The sequence below is a fragment of the Ostrea edulis genome, chromosome 9 (assembly GCF_947568905.1).
Source record: "Ostrea edulis chromosome 9, xbOstEdul1.1, whole genome shotgun sequence".
Taxonomy (NCBI): domain Eukaryota; kingdom Metazoa; phylum Mollusca; class Bivalvia; order Ostreida; family Ostreidae; genus Ostrea; species Ostrea edulis.
Genome location: NC_079172.1, coordinates 17,701,736 through 17,718,622, shown reverse-complemented (window position 1 = coordinate 17,718,622; position 16,887 = coordinate 17,701,736). Strand labels below are relative to the sequence as shown.

The window sequence follows — 16,887 nt, the reverse complement described above, 5'->3', positions numbered from 1 at the left end:
GTAGATCTATATTTTGTAGAGAAATGTCGGCGTCTTGTTTCCTTGGCCAGACAGTACGACATGTTGATGTTCTGTGATGACGTCTACAACCTGTTAACGTACACAGATAATGGAGTCCCCCCACCTAGACTTCTTTCTTATGACAACAAGTAAGTCTTCCCATATTCAGCTTTTATTTTGGAGAACGATGTGTTGAAAATTATATTTCAAATGATTTCCTGGTCGGCTCGGGTTCGAATCCTGCTCGCGCCGGTAAGTGAGAAAGTTTCCCAGCTTATTTTCGGAGGGTCGGTGGTCTCTTCCCAGGTACATTGTATCTGGGTTCTCTCTTCCACCAATAAAAACTGGGTGCCACCAGATAACTGAAAAATTGTTGAGTGTGGCGGAAAACAGCAAAACAATCAATCAATCAATCAAATGATTTCCTAAGGAATTGTTCCAAACCGTAAATTCTTTTGAATAAAAAGGACTCCTAACGGCATCTGAACATCCTTGAAAATTGTTCTTAAATGCAAGCCCCGTCCGTGCTTAGAATCGCCGTTCCTAAAACAAGATATTCAACTGTTTTAATTAATTGTTCTTTGCCATCTAAGGGGAACACAGGTAGAGTTTACCTGTATTTACCTGAATATTGAAGAATTAATAAAGTAACAACAATACCGTGGTGTTTAGATACAATGACGAATTTTTTCCCCCTTTATAAACGATACCAACTCGATATATCCTAGTGAACTCAAAATGATATAGCAAAGAGTCTTTCACATCTACGTCATATTTGGATATTTTTCTAAACAGAGACGTTAACGGCAAACTAACAACTCAACAGTCTCGTTCTACAGTCGTTATATTGATCTAATTTGCAAATGTAGCCTGTCATGAAGTCAAAGACTGTCTGATGTGTTTCATACCAAATGCAAGACCGTTCCCAACATCCTGATTTTGACTACGGATTACTCCGTTTACCTGATCAATATATAGGGCTCACGGCGATTGTAACCGGTCAACAGAGGATGCTTACTCCTCCTAGGCACCAGATCCCACCTCTTGTATTTCAAGGGGTCCGTGTTTGCTCTACTCTCAATTCTATATTCCTGATTTATGAAATTGATCACTGTTCTTTATCTTCACTTTTAGGGTTCCGCCATTTGGCGGGTTCCCTGTTTAAATCACACAGTCTGTCTGTCCGTCTGTCCATCCGATAGCACTCTCCATTGCACGGGATACTGTAACTTAAGTTTCCTATAAAAGATTTTCATAAATTTTATACATGATACTTGGATTAGGCGGAGGAAGACCCCTTTTGATTTTCCGTTTTATTTGTTTTGTAGTTACGGGGGTTATGGGACTTAGAATCTTTCACATCAAAAATCCAACGAGATGCCCTTTCTGACTTGTCAGTTTTTAGTTGTCGTGACTGGAATCAATACGTTGATTAAGCATTCGCTCACATTTCCTGAAATGTTTCATGGTGCAAGCGATTAAGATATTTATGCTCTCCGAAAAATTTTGGGGGAGCATATAGTCGCGCCCTCATGTCAGTGCGTCTGTCCATCCGAGCTCATATCTTCTAAACCTTTCACCAGAAATTCATCATAATTGATAACAAATGTTCCTTGAGATAAGGTCCTTTGAGCCATAGTCTCTCAAGGTCATTTTCAAAAGGTCAATGTCACTCAGAACATACAAAAGTTTCTTATTTCAACAGTTTATGAACAGATATTGATTATATATCACACAAATATATAATAGGCAAATGGCTTTCAGACAAAGGTCACTCAAGGTGATTTTGTAAAGGCCAAGGTCACTTAGAACATATACCTTATACATGAACAAAAACATAATTTCAACAATATTTCAGCAGTTATTGATCATTGCGTAAATGACTTTCGGACAAAGGTCACTCAATGTCATTTTGTCAAGGTCACTAAGAACATATACCTTAAATAAGGGAAAAACTAATTTCAACAATAGTTCAGGTTATTGATCATTGTGCGAATGAAATTCGGACAAAGGTCACTCAAGGTCATTTGGTAAAGGTCATTCAGGACATACATGTATATCTTTTATATGAAAAAAACTTCATTTCAACAATATTTCAACAGTTAAATGATCATTTATCATGCAGATGTATAGTGTGCGAATGGCTTTCGGACAAAGGTCTTCTATATATAAGGGGAAAAAATTCTTATTTCAACAGTTTTCGAACAGGTATTGAATATATATCACACAAAAAAGTAATAGGCAATGCTTAAGCTAACCTCGAAGTGCAATATTGCCTCCGGGCTCGGTGAATATTGTACCTCGAGGATAAGCAAAGCATCGTATTAATCTTAAAAAAGGGAGAAGGTTGTAAATCCACAGTGTAACGGGTTGTTGGGTGTAGTGCCAATTATACCGGAGGATATTTTATTAACGCTTTTTTTTCAATTTACAGGGAAGATCCGGATTATAAAGGCAACACCCTCTCAAATTCCACCTTTTCCAAAATGTTCTCTCCTGGTGTACGTGTGGGATGGATAGAGACGGGTCCTAGGATTATGAAACTTTTGATTGATTGGTGTGTACTGGTATATCTCTAATGCAACTTTCTAATCTACGGAAGCCCGGACCCATCAGGAAAGTAAAATATTTTTAAAGATGTAATAGAGCGAAAGAAAGATTAACAACTTGATGGAAACGCGGAAAAAATGCGAATTATAGGTTATTAACGCGAAATTAAAAGGTGACTAAATGAAACCCCGCGCAAGCGCGGGAAATTACAATTGAATAATATTGCATAGAGGAAGGACTTTTATTATTGTGCACATGAATTGAATGAGTGATATTTTTAATTCAAATGAATTTAAGATTTTTTTTAATAATTGCGTGCATTAGTTATGTTATATTTATTAATATGATATACAGTAAATAAAACTTAATTATTAGGAAGTCACGTGGAGCCTCCAATTATATGTTCCATATGTAGCATAAATTATCTCTCTCCGTACTGAAAATTTGATAATGATTTTATGAATGCAATCGTAATCTGTCATACCAAATAGTTGACCAGAGACAAAATGAACAGTTGTCCATAATTTCAAAATTTGAAACTTGGCATTGCGAATGTGTTTATAATGGTAGTTTTTGTCACAGGCACCTGCAGTATGGGTATTATTACCCCCCCCCCTTTTTTTTTTGGATAATTTTTTTTTTGTGGCAAGAATTTCTCTGAAATGTGTGAATTCCCTGTCTATCCCATCCCTCTTTCGATTTATGTAATCGTTTCATGCTTTTTGTAAGCTTTAGAGATTGGCCTTCTACCGGTATAATAAAATGTTTGAAGGCACGTGCAGGTGAATAGGTAAATACAATGCCCTATTTTTTCTAGGTTGTTGGATTTCAGCCAATCGGAGAGCTTGAAATTATTCGATCATATGCAAAGGCCTCGGGAGACCAGGTTCATAATAATAATTGATATGACAAAAAATTATAAAGCGCTCGGGAATGAGCAGAGGTGAAAATAAAAACGTCAACGAAATAGAGTCGAATTGAGTAATGACAGATATTCCAAAAGTATTCAGTAAACAAATAAACCATTATGACCCGAGGGCTATCTGGAGATATCCAGTTTTGGTTATTTGATTAAGAATGAATGGAAGAAAGTCGTGCATTAGTGGCACCATGAATGTACTGAGCTTTAAAGTTTTTTTTCTCAGGGCGCATGGAGGCAGTGGAGTCGACTGGTAAACTGAGAGCCACGCCTCTTTTCCAATGTTTCAAGAAACAGAACAAATATTTTGTTTTTGTTTTATATATACTTGAAGATGATATTGTTGGTTTTTGGCGCCTGGTGACATTACACTTTTAAACTAGCCAATCAACGTCTTTATCAGACTTTCGGCCTCGTTTTTAGTTCAAAAACAAACTGTACAGAGGTTTGTAACGAGGATAAAGAAACGTCGAGATGACCAAGACTAAAACAATACAATAATGAATGAAAGCAGAGGTGAGCAAGCTCACATACCCACGCTCCAACATTGCTTGACAATGCCTCACATAATGAATGGTAATGCTATGCATTACTGCAAGAACAGGACAGACGGGCTCCAAATTTTAAGTTCAAAAGGGGCATAACTCTCAGAAAAATTATTGAATCAGAATTTTCTGTAAACATGCACATCTACAGTGTGTCCTTATTAACTACAAAGTTTCACGAAATTCTGTTGAGCGGTTTCAGAGGAGTTGCGCTGACAAAAACAGGACAGACGGGCTCGAAATTCTAAACTCAAAAGGTGCATAACTCCCAGAAAAAAATATTGAATCAGAATTTTCTGTAAACATTCACATCTACACAGTGTGTCTTTATTAGCTACAAAGTTTCACGAAATTCTGTTGAGCAGTCTCAGAGGAGTTGCGCTGAATAGAAAGGGACTAACGGACTGAGAGACTGACGGACAGATCAAAAACATTATACCCTCCGCAACTTCATAAATTCCTGTGTATAAATACATGTATGTTTTTTTTAACAGTTTTACAACAATAAGTGGATACTGTTACAACCACTACATGTCGTGTGTGATTGGAAAAGCATTGGAGCTGGGCCTTATAGAGTCTAATCTGTCAAGACTGCGGAGGCTATACGGGGTAACTTATCACTCTATACTCTAGCAGCGTGTCACTTATAAACCGTGGCTTATTTGTTTGTTTGTTTGTTGCTTTGCGTTCCATTCGTGAAATTCTCTCATATAAAGACGTCCGGGAAATGAGGTATGCAATTTTCACACAAAAATGTGTAAATCTCACATGTGTGCACGTTTGTCACACCCATATAAAAATATCCAAAGTAGTATACATGTAGATTCAACCCGGCTGGATCGAATCCGGGATCTCCCATGGCAATGTGTTTCACAACTGATGGGGATGAAGATGATGATGATCGAAATTCATACATTTCAGGAGAGAATCAAAACAGCATGTCGTCGATTGCGGGAAAACCAACTTCCTGTGTCATTTGTTGAACCAAAGGTGAGTTGCATTGGCCATTCAAACTGTCATCAAAGTTTAAGGTCATATGAAAGAAAGTACTAATCTTCGCCATTCAATAGGGCGGTTTCTTTGTATGGCTACAATTACCAGAAAACATGAATGGAAAAGATCTCTGTGAAAAGGCCAACGCAGCTAATGTTCTTGTGCAGGATGGCTCACTGTAAGTAAATGTACATGTATACTCTTAATTTTCTGAACCTTGATGATAGTAATATTTGTGTTGTAAGACCTACTACTGTTATCTCCTCGCTACAGAGGGATACATTGACTTTTCTGATCGTTTGTACGTACAGTGGTTCGGTGTCTATTGTTTGTACATACAGTTGTTCGCTGTCTATCGTTTGTTCGTAGAGTGGTTTGGTGTCTATTGTTTGTACATACAGTGGTTCGGTGTCTATCGTTTGTACGTACAGTTGTTCGCTGCCTATCGTTTGTACGTACAGTGGTTCACTGTCTATCGTTTGTACGTACAGTGGTTTGCTGCCTTGTTAAGATGATTTCAGCGACATCTCGTATTGATTCTCATCAATTTTACAGGAGTGGTACTTTTTATACAGATATGTGTCTGTCGTCAAGGGTATGACGTCGGCGTCAATGGCGGGGAAATTTCTAATTTCCTTGTTAATAAAGAACAAGGAACGTAATTGGCCAAAATTGGCCGCGCTTCATGTAAGTGGGATAAGAAGAACATCCTAGTTGTGTAAATAAAAAGAGTAATTATGTATGGTATGGTTGATTGATTGATTAAATATTGTTTAACGTCCCTTTCGAGAATATTTCACTCATATGGAGACGTCACCACTGCCGGTGAAGGGCTGCAAATTTTAGGCCTGTGCTCCGCGCTTACGGCCTCTGAGCAAGGAGGTATCTTTATCGTGCCACACCTGCTGTGACACGAGACCTCGGTTTTTACGGTCTCATCCGAAGGACCGCCCCATTTAGTCGTCTCTTACGACAAGCAAGGGGTACTGAGAACTTATTCTAACCCGGATCTCCACGGGAATATGCATGGTATGAAAGTTGAAAAAAATGGAGAGAGAAAATATCGGCGGTACATGTATGTAGCCAATAACGACCCTTGTTCTTTAAGCCACTCGTCTTTACTGATTTCATCAAACGTTTGAGATCCTATTTGGTTTCATTGTCAAAGGTCAAGGTCACTGGAGGGAAAATTTAGCGAATACAATAATTGTCAAATCAATTACACTTGTGGGGATGTTATCTTACGCAAAGATCTGGTTTTAAAAATCGGTTTATATTGACTTAATACGTGCAGATGGACAAAACCAAACTCCAAGTAACCCATTCCAAAGTGACGCATCCTCTAATACCAATAGCGACTAAACTTAATTTCGAATTCAAGCGAACCTTGTACAGTACCCAGCGGCCAGCTTCATAGTTACGATTTTGAACGCATGAGATTATGAGTTATGAAATTGATCACTGTTCGTTGTCTTCACCTTTCATACAGAACATCGTGTGTTGATATTATTCATATATCGCTGCGTGTCTCCTGGGGACCGTGCAGAAAATATATAACCGAGGTTAAACTGAATGTTATGCATAACTGTACGTTTTTCACCGGAGCCAACCGGATCATCGTTCGGCGTTTTCCGTCAAGTTGAGAAAATTGCATCGGAACTTGATGATATGACCTTTATTTATAGATTGGAATTTAACAGGGTAGCACGTGACCGTACACGGGGGGGGGGGGGGGGGGGGGGGTCAGTACATGTTTATCGGAAATCATCAATGTTTCATAAACACTTGTTTAGAGAATTAAAATAATGCTGTGTTTGGTTTGTGAAAACAGTTTCTAGTGTTCTTGATAAAAAAAATACGATTAATGTTATTGAGTTATTCATTTAATACAGTAAAGCACGGTTCGTTATAACCAAACTTCGTTATATCCATTAGAATTGGTATTTTCCTCTCATAGGGGAATGAATATCACTTCGAAATAATCGTGAATTCGTTATAAGCGAGTTCGTTATAATCGTATTTTACTATATTCACCTCAGCAATGCTCAACAAATAATATATTGTTGTTCATATCTAAAAGTTGACAACATTTGTGAATTAGCTGCACTGAGCTTTTGAAATGTAAAACGACATTCGTGCTTTATGAGTATCAATATTGTGTTGCCAGATTTATATCATTGGATTAAGGTATGAAATTCATATATCATTATCTAGATTATATTGTTTACTCTGTTGAATTTGAACTTTAAGGTCCATATCAAATAAACGACTGACTCTTAATTCTGGGGTTAAAGGTCAAAGCTACAAATGGTTCATATCCATTAAGCCTATGCATCATTACAGCTCTAGCAATAAGACTTATAATGAAATATTTGCATATTTCGAGATTTAAAAATTTGTTTTAAACACGTGCTTGATTCAACCTACAACATTAAGTTCCTGTTGGTAACGCATGCCTATGGTCCACGTATCGATGTGTAAAATCTGGACATTTTACTCACAAACTGAATAAAAGTGCTAAGCATGTCTTTGATTCACGTATTACAGTCCTTTTGTTTTAAAGAACAACTTGTTGTAATCATTATCATTTCTAAAGTCCATTTGTAAATTGTTGTAATTTTCCAGATAAAATTTATTATGATTTTAATATCTTTTTTAACACATACAATGTACTTGTAAGTATGGGTTCTTTTCAACCCGGGGGGGGGGGGGGGGGGGGGCTCATAGAATCTTAATAATCCTGCGAATGAGAGATGATTTTATCTCGCATTTTCTATTTAATGTTTTGAACGTGGTGCAGCTCCCAAAGTCTGGGAGTCCGGATTCTTTATATTATAGAATCAAGCATGACATATTTCTAAATCTGGAGTAAATATCTCACAAATATCAATAACCTGTATATGATTATGTTCTTTTTGTTTTTTATAGGGCGTCACCAACAGGTGGATGGAAAAACTTTATTCGCCTTTCTATTAGTGCATGTCAGGTGGACAAGATCGAAAAGGGAATAGACAAATTGTCGGAGATAATTCACTCAAATGTAATTCAAAAAGTGTAATGCAAATTTCAAAAGAACTGAAGATATATTCATGTAATTTGAGAAATGTATGACTAGTGTAACCCTGATTCATTCAATTGTATTTATAAATAAATTGCAGATGAAAAGGTTTTTCTTGAATTGAATTTGAAAATGTGCTTGTTGGATTAAAGGATTTTCAGTTAAGTTTAAAATTCAAAGAATCTGTATAGTACATTTCGATTGAAAAATTCGACATTACAGTATGGGATAGTGTAAATAACGAGACACTATATTCTATAATAAACTCCTTGACGTAACATAAACCCCATGACGTTAAAGAGAGGAGCTGCCAAAGTCATATTTGCCGATTGTTACCAAAATCAGGCTTTCAAGTGACAGTTTTCAAAAAATAAGGGCCATTTTTAGGGCAAAATTATCGAAAAATAAGGACCTTTTTTAGGATTTTTAAGGGCTTTTTAGACAAAAATAAGGGTTAAATTTACAAATCAATAGGAAAGAAAAAATGTTTTACTCGCCATTTGCAAGAGCAATAATACTACAAGAGGCCCACAGGCCTTATCGGTCACCTGAATACTAGTGAAAAAGTATTACTACTTCCATGGGCTATGAAATCTAGAAAAAAATTCCTGTTCTGAATATCTAAGCTAAATTCTAATGTTCAGCAACAGTATAAAACAAGATGTGTTCTTAAAACTTCACTGCCCTCAAAAGTGCATACACTGATGAAAGGCTTTAAATAATAGGTGTATTAACATTAAAACATCTGCAAGTATGCATTTAGATTTTATACAGTATCAGCAAACTTACACATTTATACTATATACTAATTTTGGCCCTACCCTGGGGTAAGAACCCTTACTCTGGGGATCATCAAATTTACAATTTTGGTAAAAGACTACCTGCTCTATCCATTTAGTTTCAATTTAGTATAAATAGCACTAAAGAAGATGTTATTCAAGTGTTTTACACATAAACACTATATAACAAGTTTGGCCCCGCCCTGGGGTCAGAACCCCTACCCCGGGGATCATGAAATTTACAATTTTGGTAGAAGCCTTCCTGCCCTACATCACTATGCATTTAGTTTTTCTTACACATGTGCAGTTCTAGAGAAGAAGATTTTTGAAAATTGGTCAATTTTAGGCAGTTTTTGCCCCGCCCCTAAGGCCCCAGGGGTGCAGGAGTCCTGAAATTTACAATTTATGTTCCCCTTCTTCCAAATATGTTTCATACCAGATTTGAAAAGAATTGGAATGATAGTTATCAAGAAGTTAAAAATGTCTATTGTTCACACATTTGATAACTGACCATTTTGGCACCACCCCGATACCAAAACACCTACCCCTGGGATCATCAAATTTAGAATTTTGGTAAAGGACTACCTGTTCTTTCTAAATATCTATTTACTTTCAATTTAGTATCAATAGCACTAAAGAAGATGTTATTTAAGTGTTTTCACATAAACACTATATACCAAGTTTGGCCCCGCCCTGGGGTCAGAACCCCTACCCCGGGGATCATGAAATTTACAATTGTGGTAGAGGCCTTCCTGCTCTACATCACCATGCATTTAGTTTTTCTTACACATGTGTGGTTCTTGAGAAGATTTTTGAAAATTTGTCAATTTTGGGCAGGTTTTGCCCCGCCCCTAGGGCCCCAGGGGTGCTGCAGTCCTGAAATTTACAATTTATGTCCCCCTTGTCCCAATGATGCTTCATACCAAATTTGAAAAGAATTGGACTGGTAGTTATCAAGAAGAAGTTAAAAATGTTCAATTGTTAACGCACGATGGAGGACGAAAACCAATTGCAATAGGTCAAAACTAATTACCCACTCAGAAGATCATATCAGTGGTCATCAACAGCAATATTCGGCATTCAGCACAAACCATGATATAATTCAGGTGGACTCCCATGGCTCACAATCAATGCTGAATATAGCTGATAACCATTGAGATGTCTTCTGAGATGTACATTTAATCAACATATTCATTTTCTGAAAGTATACTAAGACTAAATTTAATAAATCCCAACACTTACTTTATGTCAAATTTATTTAAACTTTCAAAATTTGAAAATGTAGGAATTTCAACAAAACATTAGGGCTTTTTTAGGATTCTAAAGCTCAAATAAGGAAAATAAGGGCTGTTGTAGAAAAATAATGGCCCGCTTGAAAGCCTGCAAAATGAACAAATCAGCTTTATGCCTCTTAACTGAATCGATACGCGAGACCATGATCGGCGTAGGATCAATTTTTAAACTGATGATTTTGTCAACTCTATGGTCGCTTATTTGAAAATATATCCCGTCATTAGGTCAAATGCGGGCGTGACTGGTCAACAATGCTTACTCTACTAGACGGGATCATGTGCCTAGTAGAATTTGTAAAACCCTCAGTTTAAAAATTGATCCCACCTCTGGTATTTTCAGGAGTCTGTCCATGTTTGCGATATTTTTGTATTCTTTTTAAGATTTTTGAGATTAGTTACTGTTGAATTTCTTTATCTTCACTTTTTCATGTATGTTTACTATGTACATGTGTACTATGTGTGTAAATTTACCGTCAAGCAATATGCACCTTATCAACATCATGCTGCATTGTGCCTAACTTAACAAATCCTTGCTGAAGATCTTTGTTTAGTTTTGAGTCGTTACGCGAAGCGAACTGATCCTTGCTGTCATCGCCGGCTCTACGCGATTGAAGGGCCATGTCCCCTTCAAAGGGGAGGTAATCACAAAAATGCAAAAATAGTGTGGGGTCATTTAAATATCATCTTCTCAAGAACCACTGGGCCAGAGGAGCTGAAATTTACATGACAGCTTCCTGACATATTGAGGATTTACGTTTGTTAAAATCAAGACCCCTGTGGGTAGTATGGGGCCACAATAGGGGATCAAATGTTTACTTACAAATATATCGGAAAAATCGTTAAAAATCTTCTCAAGAAACACTGGTCCAGAAAAGCTGAGATTTACATGAAAGCTGTCTGACATAGTGCAGATTCAAGTTTGTTAAATCCATTGCACCCGGGGGTACGATGGGGCCACAATAGGAGATCAAAATATTTACATACTAATTATAGAAAAAAATCTTCTCAAGAACCATTGGACCAAAGAAGTTTACATTTGCATGAAAGCTTCCTGACACATTGCAAATTTAAGTTTGTAAACATCATTGCCCCCGGGTCTAGGATGGAGTCAAAGTTTTACATGCAAATATATAGGGAAAATCTTTAAGGATCTTCTTCCCAAGAACCACTGGACTAGTAAAGTACAAATTTACACGAGAGCTACCCGACATAGTGCAGATTCAAGTTTGTTAAAATCATAGCCCCAGGGGTAGGATTCGGCCACAATAGGGGATCTCAGTTTTACATACAAATATTTTGGGAAAATCATTAAAAATCTTCTGAAAAATGACTAGGCCAGAAAAGTTTACATTTACATAAAAGCTTCCTGACATAGTGTAGATTCAAGTTTGTTAAAATCATGGCCTATAGGGGTAGGATGGGGTCACAATATGGGATTAAAGTTTTACATACCAATACATGTATATAGAGAATATCTTTAAAAATCTTCTTCTCAAGAACTATTCGGCTAAAGAAGTTTACATTTACATGAAAGCTTCCTGACATGGTGCAGATTCAAGTTTGTACAACTCATGGCCCCCGGGGATAGGTTCGGGTCACAATAGGGGCCAAAGTTTTACATGCTAATATCTATGGAAAATCTTTAGATATGGGCCAAGGTGACTCAGGTGAGCGATGTGGCCCATGGGTCTCTTGTCTTAAAAGCTGTAGTGGTTCTAAGAGGAATGGAGGATGTAAAAATAACTTGTGAACACTTCTCCTATATCGCTAATCGGATAGACTTAAATATATGCACAATAGCATTTGCAGATGTGCATATTGTCGGGACAGGAGAACCCAATTCTTATCTTTAAAGTTATAGTGGATCTAAGAGGAGTGGAGGGTGTTCTAAAGCTCGTGAACACTTCTATATCGGACAGCCTTGAAAATGTGCCCAGTGCGTCATTATCATTTAATGATATTCACATCGTTTCCATCGATCTACTATTTCCTACGATTTATAGTGGATGAATGAGGAGTCACTTTTTTTTAATAGATTTCTTTCATGTACAAGGATATGTTCACTTTCCTACTGGTACTTCAGCATAAGTCTTTATTTTTGTATCATATACAACAATGGCATTGGTCACATCGATGTTGAATCTTTTCTCCATCTTTTTCCTCAATGCAGTTCATAATGTCAATGTTCCTGCTCATGCTTTCTCCTTCATATCATGCAGTGCATTAAGGGGAGGGGTGTGTAATATGGAGCAATGTCAATCAAGTTATAAAGTACTATAGTACATGTAGTATTTTGGTGGATTTTATTTCATTGTACTTTCTGACTTTCTGATTCCAGTTATGGTATGAGACGTGAAGGTACGTTAACAGTGACAATATGTAGGTGAGGGTCACATTGCAATTTTTCACCCCCAAAAAACCCATTGTCAACCGAGGCGTAGTGGTGGAGGGGTGGGACTGGTCAGTTAATGAAAATTACTTGGGAACATGCATTATTCTCATCACAATATCCATCATTTTGTGACTTGCTGAAGTTCATTTTTGTACTGTAGAATTTTTATGAGTGAGTTGATATGATTCAGATGATGTACGAAGGACATCAGTGAGGTACAAGGATAACATATTAGCAATTTAGCATTGTTGTTCTATAGAAAAGGAAAAACTTTCAGAAATCTGACGTATGATTAGTATTGATTACATGAAAATGTTGCAACTTGTTCGTGTAAGTCGATGATGATACCATCCTTGCATTCACAGCTGCAAACTACGGACAAATGTTTGTGTCCACCAAACTTCCTGTAATGGTCCACCAATATCCCTGATATTTCACTGATGAAATGTGCCAGCTCACCCCCGCCCCCATTTTTTTTTTTACAAGAAATGTGTGCTTGTGTTTCTATGTACTTTTCTGGCAAGAATTTTCTTACCCAATCCATTATGATTAATTGCCTGTTGAGGATCCATGCAGTCCAGTGTCTGATGTTTTGCCTGTTGAGGATCCGTGCAGTCCAGTATCTGATGTTTTGCCTGTTGAGGATCCATGCAGTCCAGTATCTGATGTTTTGCCTGTTGAGGATCCGTGCAGTCCAGTATCTGATGTTTTGCCTGTTGAGGATCCGTGCAGTCCAGTATCTGATGTTTTGCCTGTTGAGGATCCGTGCAGTCCAGTATCTGATGTTTTGCTTATTCTTGCTGGACAGTATTAGTTTTAGTCACTTTGGATTTCATGGTTTATTTCATTCTCATTTTCTGCCGGACCTGTAATTGAGACAGCACACTCACCATAGTACCGGTCATGTGCTCTGGGATCCTGAATCATAGAACCGTGGTATGAGCATGCCCATTTGTTCTGTATCATTTCATGAGGTTTTATTTTAAGGTGTTGGGTCACATTTCATGAGTTTTTATTTTAAGGTGTTAGGTCACATTTCATGAGGTTTTATTTTAAGGTGTTGGGTCACATTTCATGAGCTTTTATTTTAAGGTGTTGGGTCACATTTCATGAACTTTTATTTTAATGTGATGGGTCACAAGAAAAAGCGATGATTGATTGATTGTATCTTGCTTAACGTCTCTCTCGAGAATTTTTCACTCATATGAAGACGTCACCAAGACCTTTGAAGGGCTTCAAAGAACAAGGTACGGTTGTATACATAAAAAGGCCCAAAAATTTTCTCTCTATAAAATGTGTCTGGAATTAACCTTAATCAGCGTGTTAAGAAAGTAAAATAAATGTCAGGTATACTATGTCAACAAAATCAGAATGATAGTCCTAAATGGATAGCATTATGACATCATAAATAAGACATTTCCCGCCTTTTTCTCAAAATAAGCCTGAAAACTGTCAAATGCCATACAGATTATTGCTGTCATACAAATTATTGCTCAGGAAAAGATGTGCGCATTTGTCGAGCAAAATGAAAATGATATATATTGTGTATTATTTTGAGATGAAAAACATGCTTCAATATGAATTTGCTCGACGCATGCGCTGTATGTTTTCTGAAAGGAAAACCACCTGAATTTGTGGATATTTTCATTGAAAATGGCATTTTTGCAATTTTATGCCAACTTCAAGGTCTCGTCATATGACACAAATCATTTTGCTGATCAAACTGAGCGAATTTTGGGTTTGCTAATCTATTCCTTAATTGAATGCCAGGATTTGAGCTCCAAGTGAAATCATCAATATTTTGGGCCAGATGACTTTAGAAACTGTACCTACTTCTTTAGGCCTATGCCGAGGACTCGTGACATTCACACCTGATGCCGAGTGTTTGGCGATAGAACTGTCAGTACCTGTTTTAACGACTTCGGTCTGTCGCGGCCGGGATTCGAACCCCGGTCTTCCGCATGCGGGGCGAACGCTCTAACCTCTAGGGCAAAAAGCGATGATAATTGCTGCGTCTTCTCGTTTTCTGAAGACTGAATAATTCCAATTTTGACACAAGATTCTGAAGAGAGAAAAAATCCACTGTCTTCATCCACTTCAAAAGTGATGTTATCAAGACTATAGGCTATTTTCTTCTTTTCTGTGGTGTTACAAGCGTTCTCCTGTCTGAAGATTAAAATTAAGAGTCTTAAGATATATCATACCAGAACCTGTTTATTATATAACAAAGCTTTCGCATCTGACGACACGGTATGCAAATTTTTTCACGCCGAATAATTTTATTACATGGGAGACAGATATCTACAATTTGAACGATGACAAAACTAATTATGCTTGAGAAGACGGTACCTGCCAAATTCACATCTCGATGGAGGAGAGGAAACGTAATTAGAGATGACGCCGAGCTTGTTCCTGTGTTCTATTATTAATCATAGTAGCTTACAGCCCGTCAGTTAGGATCCGCACCTATACTGCAGGCGGTTCGTTCTTTGATCTTGGCTAACTACGTTATCCCGTGTTCCGCACAGGCAAAATGTCTCTTAATGTTGTATCGCCACTGTTTTTATTGGGATTTGTAGTTTTTTCCTTATTTTTGGGTAAGTAATAAGATTTAGTCACCATTATAATATATGTGAGGTACAGTTTAGTACCAATAATTGTGAAATGAATTATTTATAGATTTGTGAATGAGTAAACAAACGGCACAGCGCTGTAGAGAAGTTGTCTATTTTCGGTCACTGACACACATCAATGCATCGAAATACCTTAACGCAAGTAACATTTAACAACAGACGATCGCGAAGCGCTTTTTAAAGTTTATCGTTTAAAATAACATGATCGAATACTTCAAGATTTAAAAATAATGAATATGTGCCAAACATTGAACCAACATCGTGCAGGAATGAATGAAGTTTTTTTTCCCCGATCACATACATTAATTTTGTTCTTTCTCTTCTTTTTTTTTTTTTTTTTTTTTTAAACCTGTACAGTTTCCTCGGTGGAGGGTGGGGAATGTTGTAGAGCCTATTTCACGGAAGGTGAGGACCATGACGCGGTATGGTGCAGTAAATACTGCTGTTTTGACACCAATCCCTACTGTTGTAATGACGGTGCCAAGAGAGCAGGAGAAGGAAATAGATCCAATTTCTGTAGACAATGGTTTTCTGCGCCAGAAAATGTGTACGTTAAACTTGATCACATTCATTCACTTCATTACAAAGTATTTATCTATAATTATATAATTAGAGAGAGAGAGAGAGAGAGGAGAGATGGATTATTTGTTTTTCATCGGGTAGAAGGGGATGTATGGTTAAGATCTCTCTCTCTCTCTCTCTCTCTCTCTCTCTCTCTCTCTCTCTCTCTCTCTCTCTATATATATATATATATATGATATAACTGAGTGTAATTAACAACTCCGTTCTCAGTGTTAGTATCAGCAGTATGCGCATCACGATATATACATTTACCATGCTACTGATGGGGGATCCTGATAGATACCGAAGGAATCTGGGTATGAGTGGCAGCTAGTTAATAATTTTATCGGTTGCTGTGATGTACATATCATTTACTTTATATACATGTAACTTTGTGCGTATGAAAACTCCGATTTTGCTTTTTTATGATTCATTTGATGAATAAGAGCGTGAATGTACAGAATCTGAAAATCTTCATCTTCACACGATGACGTAATCCATTAAGCTAATATGCATTTTTATTCTCCTCGTGCACAGCTTGCAAAGGTGGATCTAGGGGTACGGGGATTGCAATTCCCACTTTTGTATGCTTTGTTATTCAACGAAGAAAGGGTTTGAGATCCGCCCCACCTCCCCCTTGGGCGGGGAAGGAAACTATCGTGGCTCGCAACATGCTATGGACATTTGTATTTTGATTACTTTTGGATCCACCCATCCTGGTACTTGTATGTTTATAATGTTTTCCTAGAGCCATGGCTGATCATCAGGATGAGTCAAAGACAAGATCAGCGTTGAATAGTATGGAGCGCCAAATTAAATAAACTCAAATAATTGAAGATATCTTCAATTATTTGAAGATATCATCAATTCATTTATTGCTCTCTTTAATTGAATTAATGCGCGCATTAAATCAATTATTGCTCTCATCAAATGAATTAATGCGCGCTTCAATTCAATATTGCTCTCATCAATTGAGTTAATGCGCGCATCAATTGAATAATGAGAGCAATAATTGATTTAATGCGCGCATTAATTCAATTATTGCTCTCTTCAATTCAATTGATTGCGCGCATTAATTGAATTAATGAGAGCAATAATAGATTTGATGCGCGTATTAATTCAATTATTGCTCTCTTCAATTCATTTGATGAGAGCATCAATTTAG

General features: G+C 37.2%; 1 protein-coding gene across 3 annotated transcripts in view; it reads left to right on the top strand.

Moving 5' to 3' along the window:
• LOC125657963 (uncharacterized) overlaps positions 1–8,172 on the top strand; it is a 39,373-nt gene extending 31,201 nt beyond the window's left edge. For 2 of the 3 annotated variants that reach the window (XM_048888942.2, XM_048888943.2), the window contains exons 6-11: positions 20–149; positions 2,435–2,557; positions 4,509–4,623; positions 4,936–5,004; positions 5,085–5,185; positions 7,936–8,172. In XM_048888942.2, coding sequence (XP_048744899.1) covers positions 20–149; positions 2,435–2,557; positions 4,509–4,623; positions 4,936–5,004; positions 5,085–5,185; positions 7,936–8,065 — 668 coding nt within the window. In that variant the 3' untranslated portion in view covers positions 8,066–8,172. The remainder of the gene's footprint in view (positions 1–19; positions 150–2,434; positions 2,558–4,508; positions 4,624–4,935; positions 5,005–5,084; positions 5,186–7,935) is intronic. The other variant, XM_056148737.1, reaches the window with a different exon arrangement.
• Positions 8,173–16,887: the final 8,715 nt, after the last annotated feature.